Consider the following 22,315-nt stretch of genomic DNA (forward strand, 5'->3'; position numbering starts at 1 on the left):
TTTTTTTTTTTTTTTTTACAAAGAATCCGTAACATTTAGCCTGATTAATGTACCGACTTAGTGTGCTGATTTCTATCTCATATTGCATTTTACTGTTTTCTCTCTAACACTTGATGCTGACATCAACTTTTTTCATCCAATTAGGCGAAGAAATTAGATGTATATCAATGCTAGACTATCATACTGTAAATTAGTAATTTTCGATATTATTTTTGGGGAGCTGGATTTTACTACCTTGATTCTGAGGTTCGGTGATCATGGAAAATTTTGTTCATGTTTGGAAAACTAGTGGCTTTGTGTGACTGTATCATGTTTAAACTGACTGCTTTTGCGAAAGATACTAGTATATTCTTGTTTTACAACATTCCTATCCTGATTGAAATCGTGACTTTGGAAATTTGTATTCAATATTAAAAAGCTTGTTGTTTGACCTCTAAATATGGTTTTGATGCACCTCTTCAATATTGCCACCTGATGGTCTTCGTTTTGGGGAAAAAATTGTGACCCGCTTTTCTCAAGGTTTTTAGTCCTGTATCTTTGTCTGTCGATTTTATTTCTTGACGGGCATATGTTGATGTTTAATCTTAACCAGGGCTGGTGAACTTTCTGCTGCTGAGATCGACAACTTGATGGTAATTGTTGCTAACCCTCGCCAATTCAAGATTCCAGACTGGTTTCTGAACAGGAAGAAGGATTACAAGGATGGAAAGTTTTCTCAAGTCACTTCAAATGCTCTTGACATGAAACTCAGGGACGATCTCGAGCGTTTGAAGAAGATCAGGTTACACACTTCATATCTCTCATCTCATCTCTTGACCTCAGCTCTTGCTCAGTGTTACTGAATCTGATTAGTCTCTTTTGCAGGAACCACCGTGGACTTCGTCACTACTGGGGCCTTCGCGTGCGTGGACAGCACACCAAGACTACAGGGCGTAGAGGAAAGACTGTTGGTGTCTCAAAGAAGCGATAAGCCTCCTCTCTTTTCTACTTCATATTTAATGACGGTTTTTGCTTTATTTTTGGCATCCGAGACGATCTTGCTTGTACGGAGTTTAATCTTTTTTAGTTTTGATGGATTTTGCATCCCAGCTTGCTTTCAATCATATGTTTTCCATGTGATTTAGTATCACACTGGAAAGAAATTTAGGTTTTTTGAAGCCCTTTATAGCTGTGGCAAAAGTAGACAATTTTTGAAATTCGCCTGCTATTTGGTTGTGTAGAGAAATTTTCTATCAATTGAATCAGATTGGCTGCCAATTTTCAAGTCAAGCCTAACTGGGAAAGAAGAATAACATGGGTAATAAAGAAAACTGGAAAAGAAGAATAACAAGAGTAATAAAGAGCAACTTATCATAACCATGATGATTAGTGCAATTTCGTAGTATCTTTCATTGGCGTCTAGAGAAAAGGATAAAGATTCTGTTCTCATCTTAATGAAAAGAAAAGGGGGACATTTAGACTTCGCATTAGAGTTGAATAAAGTAAAAGTGAAGGGTTACCTAATATTCCGCAATGCTCCATACAAAAAGTTGGGATTCCTTCTTTTATTGGATTTCCTAGGGAACAATTTCGATGCTCTGTCCCATCATATTCTGGAGAAAATAGCTCACTAACAATTGCACCTTTGGACCGTGTCAACTCCAAAAGTATCATGCGCTTGTCATTTGGCCATTGAATTAAATACATCAAATGAAGGGATCTTTTGTTATTTGCATGTTGAGGAAACTACTGTGGAAGGAATATAATTTGGGATACAAGAACTAATGAAAATTTCCTACGAGATATATGTAATAGGTACATTGATCGATCTAATTTTAACCCAAAGTGTTAGTTGAGCCAAATAAACTATAGATTTGTCCCATAAGGAACGCTTCAAAAACATATTGATACAGAAATTAACTCAATAATTGGACGATAACTTGATACTTGATCTTCTTCTACACAAAAAGTAGGGTGCTAAGTAAGTTTTTCCGTAGCGTAACCATTGAATCATTCACAAAAGACGAGTCCTTTACGAAATATTGAAATACACGAAAGATTTAGTCAAACAATCAATGATCCGATTCTAAGCAAATGTTTTGTAACAAATCATTTTGGACACCTTCCATTCACAATATACGAGTGTGCTATCTAGACAAGCACAACGGTAGCTTGCAAAAACGCGAGTTACAAAATAAGATGAAAAATGTTATGCAGACTTTCAACTGATGCGAGCACATCAGCATGAACAGGTTTGATAATGAACCCGCATGAACAGGTTTGAGTTTAACAACGAATCAACAGATACGAGCACATCCACACGAACGGGTTTAATAACAAACCAACAGATACAAGCACTTCTGCACGAACAGGTTCAGAACCTTCCTTGGTTATGAGATACTAGCTTGTGACTAATCACGAATGGAAGACAAGTCCCAACACATTTTTGCACACACTCAGGATAAAACACCGCACAAATAACTAGAAAATAACGGCTTAAATATTCCCAAGAACAATAACCTTCAATAATATGTCATCACTGTTTGGAACGAGACAATAACACAGCAATCAGAAGCAACAACAGATTGGTTAACTTGAGGAACTGCAGTGACATCTGGCTTAATTTAATGAAATTGATTCATTTCATGGAGGGATGGTTGTACTTCTGAAATAGATAAACTAGTTATCAAGGTCCCACTAGCTCACGGGTTGGAGTTTGGAAACCACTCATCTTTTGAGAACCAAGTACCCTCACCGAGAAATTCAAAATCACTTGTCTAAAATTTTCGAGGAACTTAATTAATATCCAGTGACCAAAAAAAATAATAGCCGATGTTAAAGTCATAACTCATGCATTCGCAAACTGAGATGTACATTAAAAATCACCCAATAATTATTCATACGGTAAATGAGATTTTGCCCTACACCCCGAATCTCTATCAGCTTTGTCCTTTAATGGAAAAAAACAAGAACAAGATAAGTGAACATAATTTATTCACACTCTTGTTAGAAAAGTTTACCAACACTTTGAATCGATTAATGTAATTCTACTAAAGAAGCTTCAAGAATTAATTCAAAATCTGTAAAAGAAACACGGATTCTCACAACAATGCAGACACAAAATATATGATTTTGTAGATAACTTTGGATGTTTTCCACTGTGAAAGCATAATTGAACATTAATCTCATACGCAGATTAAATCCTACAAAAGTTAACATAGAATTTACTGTACAAGAACCAGCCTTCCAGCTCCAATATCCCCACCATCGTCGTCCTCCGCTGCCGCCCCTTTCGGCACCTTCACCACCAGCTCTCCGTCGTAGTAAACGGCTGAAGCTAGCTCCGGCCTCGTCGACTCCGGCAGCCGAAACCTCCACAAATCGAGCTCGAACTCCGTGCCTGGAAAGTCGACTACGACGTTTCCCCTGATAAGAATCTTTGTGACCCCAGGATAGATCTCGATAGCATCCGCCCTCACGTCGCCGGTGATTTCGTCGGTCACGGCAGCGAATATGAGAGAGTCGGGGGTCTCTTCGATTGTAACATCGGCGTCTGCGTGGAAGGGAAGCTCCAGAACCTTCTCAAAGATGTGGGGCAACCGCCGCAGCTTCTTCTGCCGGCAGCTGTTCGGCTGAGCAAGCAAGGATGCGATGTCGTACCGGAGAGTGGCGTTCCGCTGCCGAGGAAGTGGGTGAACCTTCATCCTTAAAATTCCAAATTAATTGAAGAAATGGAAAGCCCGGATAGCAATCTCTCTAGTTTCTCGAAGAAAATCAAGAAAAAACTGAATTGAAAATGGAAGCGCAATCGAAATTTGAATCAAAGGTTAAGTTTTGATAAAAACCCAATCAAAATCTGAATTGGATAACAGAAACCCATTAAAATTAAATGCGAACATCGAATTTTTACGAGAAGGGGAAGAAGAGAGTGATTATCCTGTGGATTTCGGAAGTGAAAAAACAGCAGGAACGATAATTTTGTTAATTACTCTTATTTAACAGGGGAAAAAACATAGATCTATTTACTTTATGTATAAAAAAAACTTCATTTTTCGTTTTCTAAATATTCCACCATTTTTCACCGCTTCAAATCTTCAACACATCTCCATAAAGAACTATTTTTTTTTTTTGGAATCCAACCAATCATATTAAAACAATCCTATTTGTTGGTATTTGTAAAGGTCTTGCAATCACATCTCTTGTGATAACTCATGGAGCCCTACTCACAGAAATCCCCACACCTAGTCGTGGAGTACGTGTCTCTTCAATCTCGAACTTAAGACTTCTGTCCAGGTTATAAGTATTTGGACTAAAGAGAACTGATATCAATTGAGCTATACCATTTATTGTAAGGTTTATTAGCCTACCTCTTTTGGGTCCTGCAATCACAACTCTTTGATAGTCCATATGACATTTACTCACAGAACTCTTTACACATGACTGTGGAATACGTGCCTCCTCAAATTTTATAGTCGATGATTGTCGATTTATCTTGCAGCAGGAATCTTCATTTTCTATTATTTTTTTGTATATCAATTAGCAAATCATGTGGTTGTTCAGGCTTTGGCAACAAAATATAATTCTTATGCTAATCTTTGTACTTAATCGAGTCCATCAACTCATATTGATGCCCTTGTAGCTTGTGATTCCTAATCCTTAAAAAATGGGTTTTAATTTTGGCTTAAAAAAATGGGTTCATATTTTAGGTTTAAAGTACCATTTAGACGTGTGCCGTAATTGCAAGGAAATGAAGGGTTAGTTTCGTAAATTGGGCAGGTGCACCAAATAACGTGGTGAACGCCGTGCCTAATACGAGATTTAAATACACCTGAGAAACCATTTGAGATCCGGATGTTTATATGCTTCTCAGAGAGAATACGTACTTTTAACCTACACCCTCGCTTCTACCAAAAGCCCATACTTAGAGAGAGAGAAACTCTGACTGCTTATTTCACCTCACTGTCGGCTCACATCTTCGTGATATTCTTCGAATTCAGTCGAAGATTCAGGTAAGTTTTTCGATTTCATATGTGTTATTGTCTGTTTTGCTTCGTTTCGTTGTTGTGATGTTTCTTGTTTGTTTGTTGTTTTGGTTTGTGTAGCTAGATCTGAAGACAGTTAAGTGTTGGTTTGCGGTTGTTGTGGTGAAGTCGGATTCATTTATGTTCGATATATGTGTGGGGTTCAATGAAACGACTGTTGATCTGCTTAGATTCTGGTGGTTATGGAGAAGATCTAAAATTCTGGTTGCTTGACGTGTTCTAAGTATTAGTATTCTCAGCTGCTGATTTGTTTAGATCTGTGAGTTTGTTTTGGTTATTATTAAGATTACTTAACAGACGAGAAGTAGACTGATAATTCAATGGAGACACTGGTAGTCTCTCATCAAAGAAATCAGCATCGGGATTATGGTAGAAACCGTAGTCATCCAGCTTCCAACTTTGGGTTATTTGGTTCTCCGCCTTCTAGTGGTTTTCGTGGCATTAATTGCCGGACATTCCATTCTGAAAATGGGTCAATGCCATTGAAATCTTGCTCAACGATCCCAGTTATCAATAGGGCATTTTCTGCTCCTTTTTCACCCAGAACCCCCCCAGCTTCATCTGTTTATAAGCAAAAAAACTCCAGAAGTAACGCCAAAAGCAGCTCGATTCCGATTCCAATAAAGATCGAGTTTGAAAATGAGGAGCGGTCATTTGGAGATCAATTGCATTTCTCAGAGCGTTGGGCTGGTCCAGCATATTCCAATTCACCTCCCCCAAGTTCTTTACCCATGCCTAAGTTTTCACTACAGCCCAAAAGAACAGTTTCCCTTGACTTGCCTTCCTCAGCCTCTAAGATCGATTTACGCCCTATAGCGAAATCTGCACCTGCTTCACCGACAAGGGAGCGGAGCCCATTCCCCAGCGATTTATGTGAACCTTCGGATTCTGCGACATTGACACTTCGTCGCATGCTAAATCTTGATATCTCTGATGAATGAAGAAGTATCTGAGGCAGTTTGTGCTTTTGTAAATAAATAAATTTTCCTACATTAGAGTAGTGGTGTATTTTGTGTGTCGAAAATAAAGCCAGTCGACAGAATAACTTATTAATTCTAGACTAGTAGTGTTTCGAGATTTCTGCGTAGTGATGGTTATGGCTGTGCAAGAGCAAATGATGGTCGGTCAACTATTTCTAGACATCTCCGGAGGTTGATGTTGGTCTGACATTGAATGTGGTTTGGTTGGTCAGACGTTGATATGGAGAGACAAGATCCTTTAAATTGAGGGCATGATTTTAGATACCCGACAAGCTGGGTAGAGCAGTGATGGATAGAATGAACTCAGTTGCGTATTTGCTTTTCAACCGAGTATAAGTATAACTTGGAGGAGACTAAATGTTATTGCATGGCAACAGTTGAGCTTTCCGATGTGACTTTCTCTCAGGATTGTTCATTGTTACTTCCCTCCTTTTTAGTCAGTGTTACTTTGTTTCCTTCTGCTTGCATATAGTGTAAAACCATTATTTCGTTTTACGGGCTTGTTACCTGTAACTCAAGGCCCTCTTTTTCTATTTTCAGCCCGCGTGAGTATCTTTTGATTTTTCCCTTCATCCAAACTCCAAGTTCAATAGATTTTGTTTCTTGTTTCTGTATCCTTCTCTCTTGTTTCTGTTTTCTGTGAGATTAGATCCTTTTTTTCTGTATCTTTGTTAAGCTAAGATGTCTTCTCCCCCTCGCCGTCTTTTCTGATTTTTTTAAAGGAAGAAGGTGAGGAAAGCAGGGACAAGTTTATCTTTGTGATTGAAGCATTTGTTTAGGTTTGATCCTAATTTTAATTCTATAAGCTTTTTCCTATCGATATTTGTTGAGAATGAGTTTTACCCGTTCCTTTTCATCTAGAATTCCATTCGTCATCCGGAATTGTTGAGTGTTGACCATACGCTGCTGTTCACAGGTAATTGTTCCCACAATTTTACAGTTGATATATTTTTCTTCGATGTGTTGAATGTTTGGGCTCACACTTTTTCCCCATATTTTTGGCAGTTTATTTTCATTAGAGAATCGGCTGAAGAACTGTTCCAGTACCTATCGAATTACTAATATTTCTATCCATATTTATGGGTTTGTTCTGCCTTTTCAGTTGTCCTGGATCAGAGTCTTTGTATCTGAAGATGATCAATCTATTATCTAGACATGCAGCTAGTCTGTTTAGGAGAACACTATTACATATAACGCATGTTTTAAAGGACCTTCACTTCCCAGTTTGTATACTTGTCCAGATTGATGCTACAGCTACCGTATACTCTCTTTATTCCTGTAAATACATCATCTCGCCTATCCTTGTAGTTCAGAGATATCCTAAAGATACAACCAAAACTTCAATAAAACATCTAAACACAGAGAAGAAACATCAGATTCATGCGAACACGATCGTTCACGACCAGGGTTGCACTTGTGCAATTTCCAAAAGCAAAATTTACATTTGTAAGAAAATTATACGTAGGATATAATATTTGTATTTGCTACAGATATGTTTTGGTGGTCTTACGCTAGCACTGATCGATCCCATTTGGAGAAATTGGAGTTCTGTGTAAAAATTAATCCTTTTTTCAGATGCCAAATTTCACGTGAAGCAATAAAGATGAGCATAGAAAATGTATGTATCAATAATAAAGTGTCTTGATCAATTTGTTTAATATAACTAGTATACTTGCAACAAAACAAACAACCAAGAGCGACAGCACCATTTGTATTCCAAGATACGACGGTTATAGTAACATATCATTTCAAGGATGAGCCTTGTCTCGCCTCATTACTCATTCCAAAATAACAATTGATATTTCAAAAAAATTATAAATAAATTTCATGCGGTTTGAGCAATTTCACCTTGGCCCGCTATTCTTCCCATTTTCTGCAATCAAGAATTCAATAAACTTTAGAGGGCACTAACCTGATCGTTCAATCAATCTTTGCCTTGTTCAACAGACAACAAATCCAGGGAATCAGATTGCAAAACACTACTTTCGAAGCCATTTTCCATTTTCTTGACATTGAACAATTCAGGATCATCGCCACGGCATCTCTCCACAATGCAATAACTTTTCATCAATATTTCGTTCGTTTATCGAATCAATCAAGGCAAGTCCTATGGCTTTTGGCTCTAGTTTAATCCCTGAGTCTTTGCTGATGATTTCAGGAATTGGGGATGGGGTACTTGACGACAAGTTTTTATCCGACAAAATCTGTTTTGCAAAATTGGGTGAATTCTTGGGGTCAAGAACCGAACTTTGACTGATTACTATGTTTTCTGAATCTGAAATGATTTTTGACAAAAGCCCATTAAAAATTCTCGGAGAACCCAAGTAAGATGGTGTTTGTTTGGTGAAACTTTTGGTATCTGGAGCAGAGAATGGGTTTTGGTCAGCAGCCATCAAAGCTTGTTTATAGGTCACAGTTCTTGATCTGTTCCTCAGCATGTGCAATCAATCAAACAATCAATCCATTCAATAAAATTTCACCCAAGATTCTGTAATGTGACTGTAAAATATACCAAGATATAGTTCGAAAATTACCAATCACCCATTACCCATATTGGATCAAAAGTTAAAAAGAAAAAAAAAACTTTTTTACAAATAAGATTAGCAGCAAACCTGGAATCTGTGCCTTTATTCACTCCATGAATGGTTGCTGAAGAAGCACATGAAAAATGGAACAGACTTCAACTTTTTTCCGTAAGAAGTTGGGATATTTTTATTATTAAATCTGTGAAAAAGTGGAGCAAACTTTGCTAAATCTCATGAGCTTCCATTTTTAGAACAGTGACATATGAAGGAAAGAAAGGCCCAATTCTGTTTTTCTTTTATCTGATATGTGGTTGGATTGAAGTTTTTCACAGTTTCTTGGCAACTTCTCAAGTTAATTTAATCTTCATCATTAGGCCATTGAAAGAGAAAAAAAAAATTCTAAGTGTGTCTATTAAAAATAATATTTATATAAACACTAATTAATTCATTTTTTTTCCAATATGTTTTTTCCTTTGAAATTTTAAAAAACATATTTTTTTTATTACTAACAATAATTTAAAATCAAAATTATTAATATCATTCATTTTATTTTTCGAGTTCTTATCACAAAATCTTACAAAATTTAAAATTATATTTATTAAAAAATTTATCACAATACGTAACAAAAATAATTATAATATTTTATTGATTCATAAATTGAGAACAATAATTAATATTTTTAATAAGTAAATTTTAGTTTTTCTATTAATTATTTTATGTATATATTAATTTTTTTTAATAATAACTTTTTTTTTAAACTTTTTTGCATTACTTGAAAAATGGGTCAAAATGGGGCTTGTTTCCTTAAAGGGGACCGCATGTGCCATATATATAGGCGAGCTGCCGCTGGTCTCCAACTTTCGCTCATTAGTTCTATTTGTTTCGAACACCAACACGCAGTGTAGAAAACCCTAACTCAGCTTCCATATTACTCGGCGAAGATGCGGGGGAAGCGCAGCCGGAACGCTGGTTCATCGACTCAACATGCGACGCCTCTTGAAACCGATGGCTTTTCTTCCCTTAGCCCCGCGAAGGTTATGAAGCCATCTGGAGCCCACGCCGCCGAGCAGTTGCAGCAGAAGATTTTGAACGCTGTTTCACCAGCGGCGCATCAGACTGCTGGAGAATCTGATCGGCTTAAAATGGGAGATTTTCTGGAGAAATGCCACTATTGCCAGAAGCGGATAGCGCAGAACTCGGAGGTCTTCATGTATAGGTAGAAGCAACTTGGGGGATGATTATTTATTTCTAATATATTATATATAGTATTCGGTCTCGATTATACTGAATGAGAAGAACATGGAATTTTACTGGTTGCTTCTGTATTTTATGCTTTAAATGGTTAAATACAATTTGTGTTTTCACAGTTATGTACTTCCATTATCCATTTTTTGATCTTCCTCTTCGATCGATTCCATTTATTGGAGTTTATTTTCTTTATAAGTCAATTAAATTGGTCACTCTTGTGATTTTTTAATTTAGAAAAAACATAAAACTCCTATGTAAAATTAAAAGCTTCTTAAAACCTCGTGTTTTAAAAATTGAGGCACTGATACCCCTGTAAGAGCCCGGGTCATGGATGACACGGGATATCAGATGGATTCCCAAATCAGGGTCAATCTGCAGGATGGATTCTTCTGAAGCCGGGCAGGTGCAAGCCCGGGCTCTACTCCCCGGACAACCAGACGCCCGGACTCTTATATAAGCCCTCGGTAGGCATTCTAACCGGGTCACCTCGATATGAGCACCGCACTCGAGTACACTAGCAGAATTGGATGTGGGCGACCGTCCTATCTCTGACACTAATCCAAGTGGTTGACAAAGTCAGACAGGCGGGATGTGACTAGTGTATGATTTGACATGTCAGAATGTAGCCGCCCTACTATAATTAGTAGGTAGCACGAAGAACGAGGTCATCATTACTTCTCCTACTATAAATACCAGGTTCTCCCTTTACATTTAGATTCATTCATTTTATTGTCTACACTCTTACACCAATATCACAACCATCACTTGATTACATTGGTCTTTTGTTGAGTCATTCACTGACTTAAGCATCGGAGTGGCCACGCCGGACTCCCCTCTGGCGCCCATTCACGAGTTCATCTCCTTGTGTGCAGGTTACAGCTGAAGCCATATTGCGGAGATATATCTCCTTACTCTTATTCCCTTCATTAGATTGATAGCAGATCCGGTGGAGCACCCGACCCGGCTCGTCCATTTCACCTGGATCGCGTCATTGGCGCCGTCTGTGGGAATTTGAGCTCAAGACGTAGATATGGTTTCCATTAAAAAATAAGCCCAACTCTGCTTGGCAAACATACAAGTCCGACCAGCTCGGCACTCAGATCTTATATGTAGATTTCATATGGGCTCAAAGCGCAGCAACTATCCCGGCACATTATCTTATTTTCGAGACATGTTCCCCGGCCCAAGGCTTCGCACCTTGGTTATTTATAAGCCCAGGGTTCTCAAACCTGGCTCGGGGCTCCGCACCTCGACCATTCACAAGTCCCGGGACATGTTCCCCGGCCCAAGGCTCCGCACCTTGGTTATTTATAAGCCCAGGGTTCTCAAACCTGGCTCGGGGCTCCGCACCTCGACCATTCCCAAGTCCCGGGACATGTTCCCCGGCCCAAGGCTCTGCACCTTGGTTATTTATAAGCCCAGGGTTCTCAACCTGGCTCGTGGCTCCGCACCTCGACCATTCCCAAGTCTCGAGACATGTTCCTCGGCCCAAGGCTCCGCACCTTGGTTATTTATACGCCCAGGGTTCTCAAACTTGGCTCGGGGCTCCGCAGCTCGACCATTCCCAAGTCCCAGGACTTGTTCCCCGGCCCAAGGATCTGCACCAAGGTTATTTATAAGCCCAGGGTCCTCAACCTGGCTCGTGCCTCCGCACCTCGACCATTCCCAAGTCCCGGGACATGTTCCTCGGCCCCAGGCTCCGCACCTTGGGTTATTAAAAGCCCAGGGTTCTCAAACTTGGCTCGGGGCTCCGCAGCTCGACCATTCCCAAGTCCCGGGACTTGTTCCTCGTCCCTAGCCTCTTAACCTTGGTTATTTAAAAGCCCAGGTTTCTCAAACCTGGCTCGGGGCTCCGTACCTCGACCATTCTCAAGTCTCGGGACATGTTCCCCGACCCGAAGCTCCGCACCTTGGGTATTTATAAGCCCAGGGTCCTCAACCTGGCTCGTGGCCCCGCACCTCGACCATTCCCCAGTCTCGAGACATGTTCTTCGGCCCAAGGCTCCGCACCCTGGTTATTTCTAAGTCCAGGGACCCGTACCCTGGCCCGGGGACCCGTCTCTCGGTCATCTGTTAAGTTCAGGGCTCCGTACCCTAGCTCGGGGCTCCATACCTTGACCATTTCGAGCCCGAGAGACACGAGGCCCCGAAACCTTATCTAAGTCCATGAGACACGAGACTCCGGCTCCTCATCCCATCTCTGGGAGACATGAAGCCCCCGATGCTTTTATCAAAACCAGATTGATAATCTCTTTGGGAATCCAAGCATGACTAATCGGGACAACGAGTATGACTCTAGCCCGACTATTTAAGGGATGTGTGATGATATTCCTGTAAGAGCCCGGGTCATCCATGACCCGGGATATCAGATGGATTCCCAAATCAGGGTCAATCTGCAGGATGGATTCTTCTGAAGCCGGGCAGGTGCAAGCCCGGGCTCTACTCCCCGGACAACCAGACGCCCGGACTCTTATATAAGTCCCCGGTAGGCATTCTAACCGAGCCACCTCGATATGAGCACCGCACTCGAGTACACTAGCAGAATTGGATGTGGGCGACCGTCCTATCTCTGACACTAATCCAAGTGGTTGACAAAGTCAGACAGGCGGGATGTGACTAGTGTATGATTTGACATGTCAGAATGTAGCCGCCCTACTATAATTAGTAGGTAGCACGAAGAACGAGGTCATCATTACTTCTCCTACTATAAATACCAGTTTCTCCCTTTACATTTAGATTCATTCATTTTATTGTCTACACTCTTACACCAATATCACAACCATCACTTGGTTACATTGGTCTTTTGTTGAGTCATTCACTGACTTAAGCATCGGAGTGGCCACGCCGGACTCCCCTCTGGCGCCCATTCACGAGTTCATCTCCTTGTGTGCAGGTTACAGCTGAAGCCATATTGCGGAGATATATCTCCTTACTCTTATTCCCTTCATTAGATTGATAGCAGATCCGGTGGAGCACCCGACCCGGCTCGTCCATTTCACCTGGATCGCGTCAGGCACATTACCCTTTTGCAGGAATCTTTAAAAGTAAAAGGTTGTGAAAGATTATTAATTTTATACATTTTTTTTAGGTTTTCACAGTGGCCCTCTGGGAATCTGCTGCGTGTGTTTGATATCCTGATTTTTATTTCTTCATTAGGAACTTGAATTTTACGGTTCCCCCACAGTCCGGTGTGGTGTTCACAATTTTCATCTTGACAACAATCTATCGATACCATGTCATCATTCGATCAAAGTTATAAGATCCCATTTTGTCTAATCCAACATCACTTAAAAAACTTGATGCATCGATTCGTTGGTACTAATCAAGGAATTCGATCATTTTACTTGTCTACTTAATCAATGCATCGCTTATTGTTGCATGTCATATACAAAACTATCTGCCTAAGATCCTCTAGATTATTTATATTTTCACGCGTTAGAATTGCTCAAGTTTGTGTGTTCAATTTGATGCAGCAACCTCTGTGCGTTTTGCTCTGCTGAGTGCCGGGACTTTCAAATTGCAAAAGACCAATTGGTGGAGACACAATCAGTAAATCCCGGAGAGAAGATAGTTCCAGGCCTGGGGATTTACAATGTGAAGGGTTAGCCTAGTTCTTATGATTGAGCGGAATACAAACGGCGCCACTCACTTATCTTGTCAAATACTAACTACAGATGCATTCAGCTGTCAATATTTTGGTGATCGGTTTATGCTTCTGCATTGGATAGGATTAGTTTTACTGACATTCCATGTTACCATACATCTTTACAATAGGAAAGCTGTTTTTTCCAGCTTCTAGAAGTAATCGCCCTAAAACCCCTGTTTACGTCTGGGTTTCTATGTTAGCATATTTCAAAAGAGTAAAGACTAGGCGTGCCTCTTTTGTTTCAGCTGCTAATCTGAAGTCAGACGTGGTGCTGTTAAATGGTATAACCTTGATCTGGTCAGACATTTAAACATTACCTAAAGTATAAGTATCTCTCGGTTTTTTAAATTCATCTGCATTTCGTTTTATGGTCCCCTAGCAAGCTAGACATTTTATTTCTTTGATCAGTTTTTAATGGCACTGATCTTGGACAAGAGTTCTGTGTCCGTCGTGCAAGGGTAGTTTGGAAGATAAATCGCTGTAGTAGAGAATCCCGAAACAAAAATGAGAGTTTATGATTGCTCTTAGTAGACTAGTGGCATGATGACAAATAACTGAGAGAATTTTGCTTTAGGCCCTTGTAGTCATGTTGATTCTATCATGACGTTCAATAGCCAGAGTGTTTGTTGACATGGAAAACTGGCTTTGTGACTTAGGAGGATTATAGATTTGCCCCGTTGCTAAATTTTTTCATTTAGCCTAATGGGACATTGTGTACATACCAGATCATGAAAAATTCATATATCCATCCTTAATCAAGATTACGGTATTTTGCACTTGAGGATGCCGTGATAGTTGAACATCGTTCGTCTTCGCCTCACAAGATCCATTCTTTGCTTTCTCAGATCAATAAAAAGTTGGACTCTATATTTTTGTCATTATAAGAAGTGGTGCTTGCTAGTCCTTGTGCGAACAGCTTATCCCATGCGATTTGAATTCAAATTTAAAACATCGTAAACGTTTGCCTATGTTTGGTGAGTATCTCCGTATTGCAATATGGACCAAGTTATGGCTTCCCTGAATCCCCATAATCCAAGCACACCGCAGATAGAGCCATTACAAAACCCAACAAAGGAGTCGTTCTCCATACCAGAGCTCCCCACGTACGGGGGCGAAAAAAGAGAAGAGAAGGATGGCAAGAACTTATAGAATCCATTGTTTGAGCTCATAATAAATTAAAAGTTGGACATGACGCGTTTATGTAAATATTTAATATTATTAAAGTTAAGTGATTTTTTTTAATCAATCCATTTGATTGAATTAATAATATAAACGTAATATTTCAAAGTAAATAATTTATGGCTGGCATATCTTATATATAAGTTTTACTGGCTAAATATATTTTAAAATAATCTCGCTTAGCACCATTTCTGAGGAATAGATTACTCGTGCTTGGGAACAAAATTTGGGAGAGAAATAGATGAATACATTTACAAATGGTCATATTCTGTTTGGATTGTGTAGCTCTTCTTCGAATTTGGTGCACCGGCCAAACTTCCATGCCCCACTTGATGTTGGAACCGTCTTGTTTTATTTTACTTTTTATATAATATATAGTACTATTTTATATTCTTTAAAAAAAGCTGATATTTGCAGTTAATATTCCATAGAATTGTGTGCAAAACTAATTTTTCAGGAATCCTGATTCTTTATGATGTTTCACTTTAAACATTTCACTGAATCTTACACAAACGAACACACCTCGGTCTATCCTCATCTTTACTTTACTTGGTTAATCAAGCAACTTTTTAACCGTTTCTTCCATAAAGACGAAAATTGTTGGTCATTGACTAAAAAAGAGAGAAAAAAATTATGGGTTTTGCGTACTTTGAAAAGTCAGAGTTTTATCAACAATTTGCTTGTGTAGGTGGGGATCCGGTATTTTATGAATCCTTATATGTAAAGAATTACAAAAGAAGTTCTTTCAACAAAGATGTGAATTGGGAAGGATTGATCGATGCATGAACTCAAAATTTTCGAAAGACAGTATCACATGAATGGACAGCAAAACATCGTTGGCTAACAAGAAAATTGCTTAATCTTTATTACATTTTAGCACAGACTCAATCGCTCTACATTTGTTGGGATGCAAACTGGGAAAAAGAAGTATAATTCAGTCAATCTAATTTTGTTGTATTTACAGCAAGTCTCTATGAAGTCATAGGTTAGACCTCTAAGATGTAACTGCATCTTGTAAGCATTATTGACTGCGACTCAATTTTTCTAGTTCTTTCTGGAAGTCGAGGGCAATAACGAGCATTTCTTCACGAATCAAGCCTGCCAAAATAGTTAGCCATGTAAAGAAAGCGGATGTGTTGTATCGATCAATACTCAGCACCAAAACTAGGCTCCTTGGCCACTAGCTTGCATCCATCATTGCCTTTGGGACCTAAGGATGCACTGGGAGGCGATATTCAGAATTTTAGTAGGTCGCTGGTTGTTGGAGCCGTTTGTTCCTCTCGGGCTCTCACATGTAAACTCTTTCAATCTTATTTGACAATTTGGTATCGGATATTGCAGACTTAGGATCCTACGTGGAAGTGCTTGAACGAGGGTTCACTGAAGTATATCCGACCATATTCATTCGAGTATGGCAACAACTCTTCAACCTCAATTCTAGAGCTGGAATAACTAAGGCTTTTCTTCATTCTGGCACGATTTATACACTCGACTTCTGCCGAAAATATACTGCACACTGGTCGATGATCTGAGAATCTAGACTCTCCACGGACGTATGATAGTTGTTGGAGGCCACGGCCATACCACAGTATACGATCACACCTTTTATCCAAGAAAAACATACCGTATTAAGGTTGTTTGGAAGATATTTATAAAAAAAAACAAAGCGAAAAACCCATCTTGCCATGGTAAATCACTTTATGCCATAGTACATCGTTTAGTTTTAGAATGGAAAATTAATTACCATGCAGGTGTTCTTTGTTTCTCTTTAGGACGCATATTTTCCCCAGCATATCTATCTGAGTTGTTTGAGTATTTGTATGTGGGAGGGAAGTATATTCTCCCCTCCTTCCAACCTGTAAATACACGCCCGTATCTCTGCTCTATCCGAAGCTGTTCAAAAAAGAAAAAGAAAGTAAAATGATGGCTCGGATTGAATAAAAATCCATAAACCGATGGCTAAAATAATTGAGTTCGCTTGCCTGGTCATTTTCTAACAAGGCCCTCCAGTTGTGCATCTCCACCAGTGCCTTTGCATATGGTTTTGAGAGGGAAATTCGGTAATTCAGGTCTCCGAGCCATATGATTCGACTTAAAGAAAACACAAACAGATTGAATCTTTAAACTTCTTAAACCAGAGACAAATTTTGGTCTAATTTTCCAATTCGAGTTATTATGAAAATGAATCTTAGCAAAGTGATGGAACTTACTCGTGCTCGAGGATTGTCTGAGGAGAGTTCTCATCTCCCATATCATGAACTCTTGGAAACCTTGTTTTCCTCAAAATTTCCATGACATCAGAGTTTCTTCTCTGCTCGTCACCATCCTTCTCACCAGAGCTCAAATGGCTACAAACGAAGCAGAAGCTCGTTTGGTGCAAAGACATGCTAATCGAAATAGAACCCTGAAAAATATCATTTTATGAGATCACTCACATTAATCCCATAATCATAATGCTACAGTGGCATACCTTGTTCCCAAGATAACCCATCAATCCTCTGCTAACACAAGACACCTTCAGATTCCGAACATCATCTCTTAAATCACTCTTTATCCATATCGTCAGAAAAATACCAACCATCTGCTTGCTTGCAATCAAACAGTACCTTGACTGCTCAGCTTGTCTGTCTCTATCCATAGAGATAGAACCGCTATATGACATGGTTGAGTACTCTTCACTCTGCCCATTTTCCTCATCAGAGTAACAGTCCCACTTAAGATTTGGATCATAATAGTCGCTTGGTCTATTTCCATAAATGACCCGATCACAAACACTGAATCGACTATCAAAGCTAGTATGTGGCTTTGAAATTTCATCATCGTGCATTCGCATGCTATGGCTCAATGATTGGAAAGAGAGTTGATTTGAAAAAGAGTAAGCCTTTTCTCTATTTAACCCCGCAGAATTATCATCCAGTTCAACTACAGGACATGGAACTGGCGAAGGTGTTTGATGGCCACCAGTGCTTCCGGGATGACTCCTTAATGTTTTCTGGATAAGTGCTAACCATTTCCTAGCAGGACCATTATCTTCTGAGCCTAAAACATTACCAGCATTTAAAGGGACGATTTCTTGAAACCTAAAAGTGATAAACTTCCGTCAATAATAAACTCAACATCAGTTATATGGACAATATTGTTAGACAAAGAACTCACCCTAGAACATAGATATCAGCAGGAGATGAGTTGTGTAGCCACTCTTCAAGATTTAGCCAACCAGGTGGCGATTTTCCGGCCACGTTCCATGTGGCGACAAAGATCCTATACCAATATCATGATCGGAAACTTAACATTTCAAATATCGATCTTCAAAATGGGAAACTTAAAACCGATGTGCTAAAGAAAGGATAAAATAAATAGATACCTGTAGTTTTGTATATCCATTATTTGGGAGGTATCAAGATCAATCTTACATTGCCGACCAGAATTTCGTTCATTCGATTTCTCTGTCAATCCAATAGGGAACACAAAAATGGAATTAAGCCAATTGATTTCCATATATTAATTTGACATTAACTACTAGTACTGTTACCCTTCTTTAAAGAAAATAAAAGAAAACAAAAGAAAGAAACTGTTGTATAAGTTTAACCTGTTTGGCTTTTACTGAGAGTGCATGCATCTCTCTCTGAGATACTGTTCCTCCATTCTTCATCAAAACCTAAAAAGCAAAAACTTTGTTACTGAGAATTAGAAAATTAATTATTGGGAATGTAACAAATCAGGGATCTTAACAGATCGATGGCGGCAGAGATCTTTGCAGTTAATATTTTTTCTGTTCTGTGCAAGATAAACAGTGATAGATGCAGACTGAGGGTGTTGAAAATAAATAAAATGGGAACCTTAATCGCATATAACTAAAAATTAATGTATCACAAGAAGATAAAAAAGCAAATCACCTCCATAAATGATGCCATCAGCATGAAAATTCTCGGCCTTGCTCTTGATGTTGAACCATTTTTTGACCAGTGTTTTAGGCCATGAAACCTTCGCCACAGAATACCAGTGTCATAAATCTTAAAAACAAATACATAGAGCAGCAGATTCAAGAAATTCCCATTCGTTTCAAACAATCAAACCTTGCTTTTCTTTGAGTTCCCATCCCTCATTTTTCACCACCTCATATGCGACCACCTTCTGATTTTCTATGAACAAAGATCAAACCTTTATTCTACCTTCATCACCTGCCAGTCAGAAATTCTCTGTCTTTCTTTCCAAGAACAAATTTTATGAAAAATAACAATCCAAATATTAAAGCTGATAAATTAAGAAAATGAAGGCATATCTTCCTTGATCGATGGAATCAAAGGAAACCCATCAAGTTGCATTTTGATTCGAGAATTATTTTGCCTCTGTTTCAATTATTTGACGACAAGTACACAAATGAAATCAAGGGAACAGTGTTATAAATCAGATTCTAAATGTAGAAACAGGACAATGCAGAAAACAAAGATCGAGAAAGAATGTAGAGATATGGCGTTAATTAGTCGTATGGTAGAGGGTGATTTGTGTTTTGAGCACAGAGCAAAGTATCGAATTTTGAAGAGAATAAAGTGAAGACTGCAGGATTGGAGAAAAGGAACAAAATAAACACACAGGCACGCGCTTGGTGTGTGTATCTTGGGTGGCAAATCATGGGGGCCTGGCTCAAAATAAGGGTGACACAGCAGTACAGCACCGTGAATTTTGCTAGCCCCACGACAGGACCCCGCCAAGCTGCCCGCACTCTTTTTGTCCTTTGATTTCAGAGCAGTGCCCCTGCACGCACTCACCAATGGAAGTTGGGAAGGTCTTCAATATGATCAATAAATTCAGCATGCAGAAGCAGAGCTAATGTCAGTAAATGTTTTATATTTTCGATTAATATTTTTGGTAGTGTCATAAGAGTTCGAATAAATCTATTTTCTCAAGCTTTGTGAATAGAAAAAAAGATGTATTTTTCATCATAATGTTCTTGTGATCTTTCTTTTGTTTTTTGGCTGAAAAATATTCGCTCTCGACTGTGAATCTTGAGAAATCTTTCAATAACTTTATCGGGTTTTGATAAATTGGAATATCTAGTGCATGGAATGGTGTTTGGCATGCCGGAGATCTATGTGTTAGAACACTATGAAAGCTCTGTTTCCAAGCAGATTACACTTCTTTTAAGGTCCAAACACTCGGATTTTTAAGATTGTTTTGTCCGACCATTTCCGGGTATTAAATTCACCTTAATGTAGGATCTAATTTAGGCCGATTAGGGAATTGAGTGGTCTCACGTGAGACCGTCTTACGGATCTTAACCTGTGAGACGGGTCAATCCTACCCATATACACAACAAAAAATAATACTCTTAGCATAAAAAGTAATACTTTTTCACTGATGACCCAAATAAAAGATCCGTCTCACAAATAACACCCGTGAGACCGTCTCACATAAGTTTTTGTCTAGAGAATTTGTAGGAAGTGTTAGCCACAATATATATATACACCTGTCTCTAGTGATTTAAATAAACTCTCATTTGAGTGAATGTATATCATAAAGATAAAAATAAATACTTTTTTTGGGATTATATTCTCCATGATTTAAATTTTAGTTGAATATTCTCATGTCCACATGCTACAAATGCCCAAACACATGATTTGCAATCAAGTCTTGGATTAGTTTAATAATTCCTAGGATTAAAGTAATGATGTCAGAGAGAATATATATATATGCCTAAATTAGTTCCCTATTTGATATAGTCTTTAGCAAGCCCCAAAAGACAAACAATATTTAGTGAGGCATCGTCTAGTAATAATAGACTCCTTTCTTGTCTCCATAATGGGGTGTCAAATAAGTCTAATCATGCTGCTTCCAAGCCAAATATAGCTCCATTTTCTTTTCTTTTTTTCACAAATATAATATTCAAATAGAAAAAGAGAGTTGACAGTAGTAACTAGTAAGCACTTACTGAATATATATATATAATTTTTCTAATTAAAGTTAAAATTTATATTTTTGAAAATATTATATATGAAATTGTAAAGAATTACAATTATTTTTGCTGGTGCTTTAATTTGAATCCACGATAGAAAAAGTTCGTGGCCTCCCATATTCTTGTTTATCCCATTTAATAAAATCGACGAAGTAATTAAATAAAGAAGTCTAAGCTGGATAGTTTGGTAGAGACGTGCCTTTCATTTTGGAAAGTCGTAATGAAATATTGCCAAATTTGGCTTTAGTATCTGGAAAATTAATGAGATTGGGATTCGGATTCATTTTATTTTGTAATGTGTCACAAATCTATGAGTAAATTAAGTCTTCTATAAATCTAGTTTAAGCAAACATTCTACAATTCTTAAGTAGGAGCCCACTTCAAGTTGTTGCACTGGCTTTCAATTAGCTAATGAATAATTAGTTTTCACAATTAATTTGAAGAGATCTCAATTTATAAAATAAAACCACACGAAGTATGCAAATAGGTGTCCATCAATTAACTTCTGGGGTCCCAAAAGTCAGAGTCCTTTGTGTACCATTAAATCAAAGATAGTACCTTGAAATAACATCATGTGGGTTGGCCCCAACAATAACTCATAAAAGCAAATTGCTAAACTAGTTGGTAATACTTATTCAAGACCAAAAAAAAAAAGTGAGAAAATGCATACACGAGAGGCAAATCAATATCACGTCCGATACCAATAGCCTATCTATCTTGTTTATATGATCTTTGAAACAATTATTGCTGATTCATGTCTATAGGTGGCTACAACAAAATCTTAGATTTAAAGATTATTCAAGCCGCCATTCTCAATATATAATTTCTCATATTTCAAACTGAAAGCAACTAAGGCTCCAATAGCACCGAGCAAACGAGCTATGGTTAAAAGTGGTGAGATTTATATAAAGTGATCATTTAGAAAGTGGTCTAAAGCATCAATGATTCGGATGAGCCGATTTAGTCCCTTTAGCCATTTTAATTTATTTGGGACTGACCACGGAAAATTACCCGATGAGACTTGGACACCAATTAACCAAAGTTATACATGATACACATAGTACTCCTTAGGGTGATCGACTTTATCATCAAAGAGAAATGAAATCTTCAGACGTGGCTCCATGATAAAAGTTTTATCATTATGTATGTTAATCTTCTCAAGCTAAAGTACTTCATGCAGCATATATTTCATTTATGCAAGATGGTTGAGTAGGAGTTTCCTGACAAATAATTTTTTTTTATGTTGAATGAAGATTGGGAACCTAATAACATCTAATTTTCACGAGTATCCTTTAATATCCATGCAATGGATTCTTGGAGTAGAGGGAATTTCCAAGTATCAGCCACATTAAGGAGATGTTGGATATTTCTATGGAACTCAGGGAACTCCATGTTGCAAGCTAAGGATCCACCAAAACATCAGTCTCCAAATACCTGTGTAGCATTGGCTTCATGGCATATGTCGCACGCTATCTTTTGAAGGCAGTAGAACCGAACACTCTGTCGTACAAATTGTTTCCCACATTGAGGCAGAGTGCAACACAACTCTGAGATGTTAGGGTCCTCTAATAGCATAAATCTAGATCACTGCAATTGTTACAGTAACTGTGGACATAGAAAAAAAATGGAATTAAGAGAATGCAATAGATACTAGTGCATAACATAACCCGAAGAAGATCATTGTATTTATTGGCTATACATATTTTAATGCAACAAATTTTCCTACAAATGACGTCTGGTATATATAGGTAGATATAATGGCC

At 38.4% G+C, this 22,315-nt stretch overlaps 4 protein-coding genes and 1 long non-coding RNA gene across 5 annotated transcripts; 3 read left to right on the plus strand and 2 right to left on the minus strand.

The window, feature by feature from the left end:
* Nucleotides 1-575: 575 nt before the first annotated feature.
* LOC140981093 (small ribosomal subunit protein uS13z/uS13y/uS13x-like) lies at nucleotides 576-1,100 on the plus strand (the record flags this gene model as incomplete). The annotated part of the gene is made up of 2 exons (XM_073447348.1): nucleotides 576-781; nucleotides 865-1,100. Coding segments are annotated over 2 exons (312 nt in total), but the record flags the coding sequence as incomplete, so codon positions are not given.
* Nucleotides 1,101-3,062: 1,962 nt separating this feature from the next.
* Nucleotides 3,063-3,973, minus strand: LOC140980325 (uncharacterized). The gene has a single exon (XM_073446086.1). The coding sequence runs from the start codon at nucleotides 3,681-3,683 to the stop codon at nucleotides 3,204-3,206; it is 480 nt and encodes a 159-aa protein (XP_073302187.1). The 5' UTR covers nucleotides 3,684-3,973; the 3' UTR covers nucleotides 3,063-3,203.
* An 854-nt stretch (nucleotides 3,974-4,827) lies between these two features.
* On the plus strand, nucleotides 4,828-7,252 carry LOC140980678 (uncharacterized). Its single transcript, XR_012175991.1, has 3 exons — nucleotides 4,828-4,988; nucleotides 5,082-6,917; nucleotides 7,007-7,252. It is a non-coding gene; the product is annotated as an uncharacterized lncRNA (long non-coding RNA).
* Nucleotides 7,253-9,372: 2,120 nt separating this feature from the next.
* On the plus strand, nucleotides 9,373-13,425 carry LOC140981758 (FCS-Like Zinc finger 6-like). Its single transcript, XM_073448188.1, has 2 exons — nucleotides 9,373-9,742; nucleotides 13,248-13,425. The coding sequence occupies exons 1-2, from the start codon at nucleotides 9,468-9,470 to the stop codon at nucleotides 13,378-13,380; spliced, it is 408 nt and encodes a 135-aa protein (XP_073304289.1). The 5' UTR covers nucleotides 9,373-9,467; the 3' UTR covers nucleotides 13,381-13,425.
* A 1,966-nt stretch (nucleotides 13,426-15,391) lies between these two features.
* Nucleotides 15,392-19,521, minus strand: LOC140981448 (type I inositol polyphosphate 5-phosphatase 4-like). The gene is made up of 10 exons (XM_073447857.1): nucleotides 18,676-19,521; nucleotides 18,496-18,583; nucleotides 18,189-18,257; nucleotides 17,964-18,045; nucleotides 17,756-17,860; nucleotides 17,070-17,679; nucleotides 16,810-17,003; nucleotides 16,582-16,690; nucleotides 16,344-16,492; nucleotides 15,392-16,201 (listed from the first exon to the last, which is right to left on the minus strand). Exons 1-10 carry the CDS (start codon nucleotides 18,703-18,705, stop codon nucleotides 15,943-15,945), a joined length of 1,695 nt encoding a protein of 564 aa, XP_073303958.1. The 5' UTR covers nucleotides 18,706-19,521; the 3' UTR covers nucleotides 15,392-15,942.
* Between the last annotated feature and the right edge of the window lie 2,794 nt (nucleotides 19,522-22,315).

This window comes from Primulina huaijiensis, chromosome 7 (genome assembly GCF_012295235.1).
Source record: "Primulina huaijiensis isolate GDHJ02 chromosome 7, ASM1229523v2, whole genome shotgun sequence".
In the NCBI taxonomy this organism is placed as follows: domain Eukaryota; kingdom Viridiplantae; phylum Streptophyta; class Magnoliopsida; order Lamiales; family Gesneriaceae; genus Primulina; species Primulina huaijiensis.

Coding starts and splice junctions, on each gene's coding strand:
- LOC140980325 (XM_073446086.1), bottom strand. CDS start 3,683: ATGAAGGTTCACCCACTTCCTCGGCAGCGGAACGCCACTCTCCGGTAC.
- LOC140981758 (XM_073448188.1), top strand. CDS start 9,468: ATGCGGGGGAAGCGCAGCCGGAACGCTGGTTCATCGACTCAACATGCG. Junction 9,743..13,247: donor TCGGAGGTCTTCATGTATAG/GTAGAAGCAACT, acceptor AATTTGATGCAG/CAACCTCTGTGCGTTTTGCT.
- LOC140981448 (XM_073447857.1), bottom strand. CDS start 18,705: ATGAGGGATGGGAACTCAAAGAAAAGCAAG. Junction 18,584..18,675: donor GGAACTCAAAGAAAAGCAAG/GTTTGATTGTTT, acceptor TCTGTGGCGAAG/GTTTCATGGCCTAAAACACT. Junction 18,258..18,495: donor TGATGGCATCATTTATGGAG/GTGATTTGCTTT, acceptor TTTGCTTTTTAG/GTTTTGATGAAGAATGGAGG.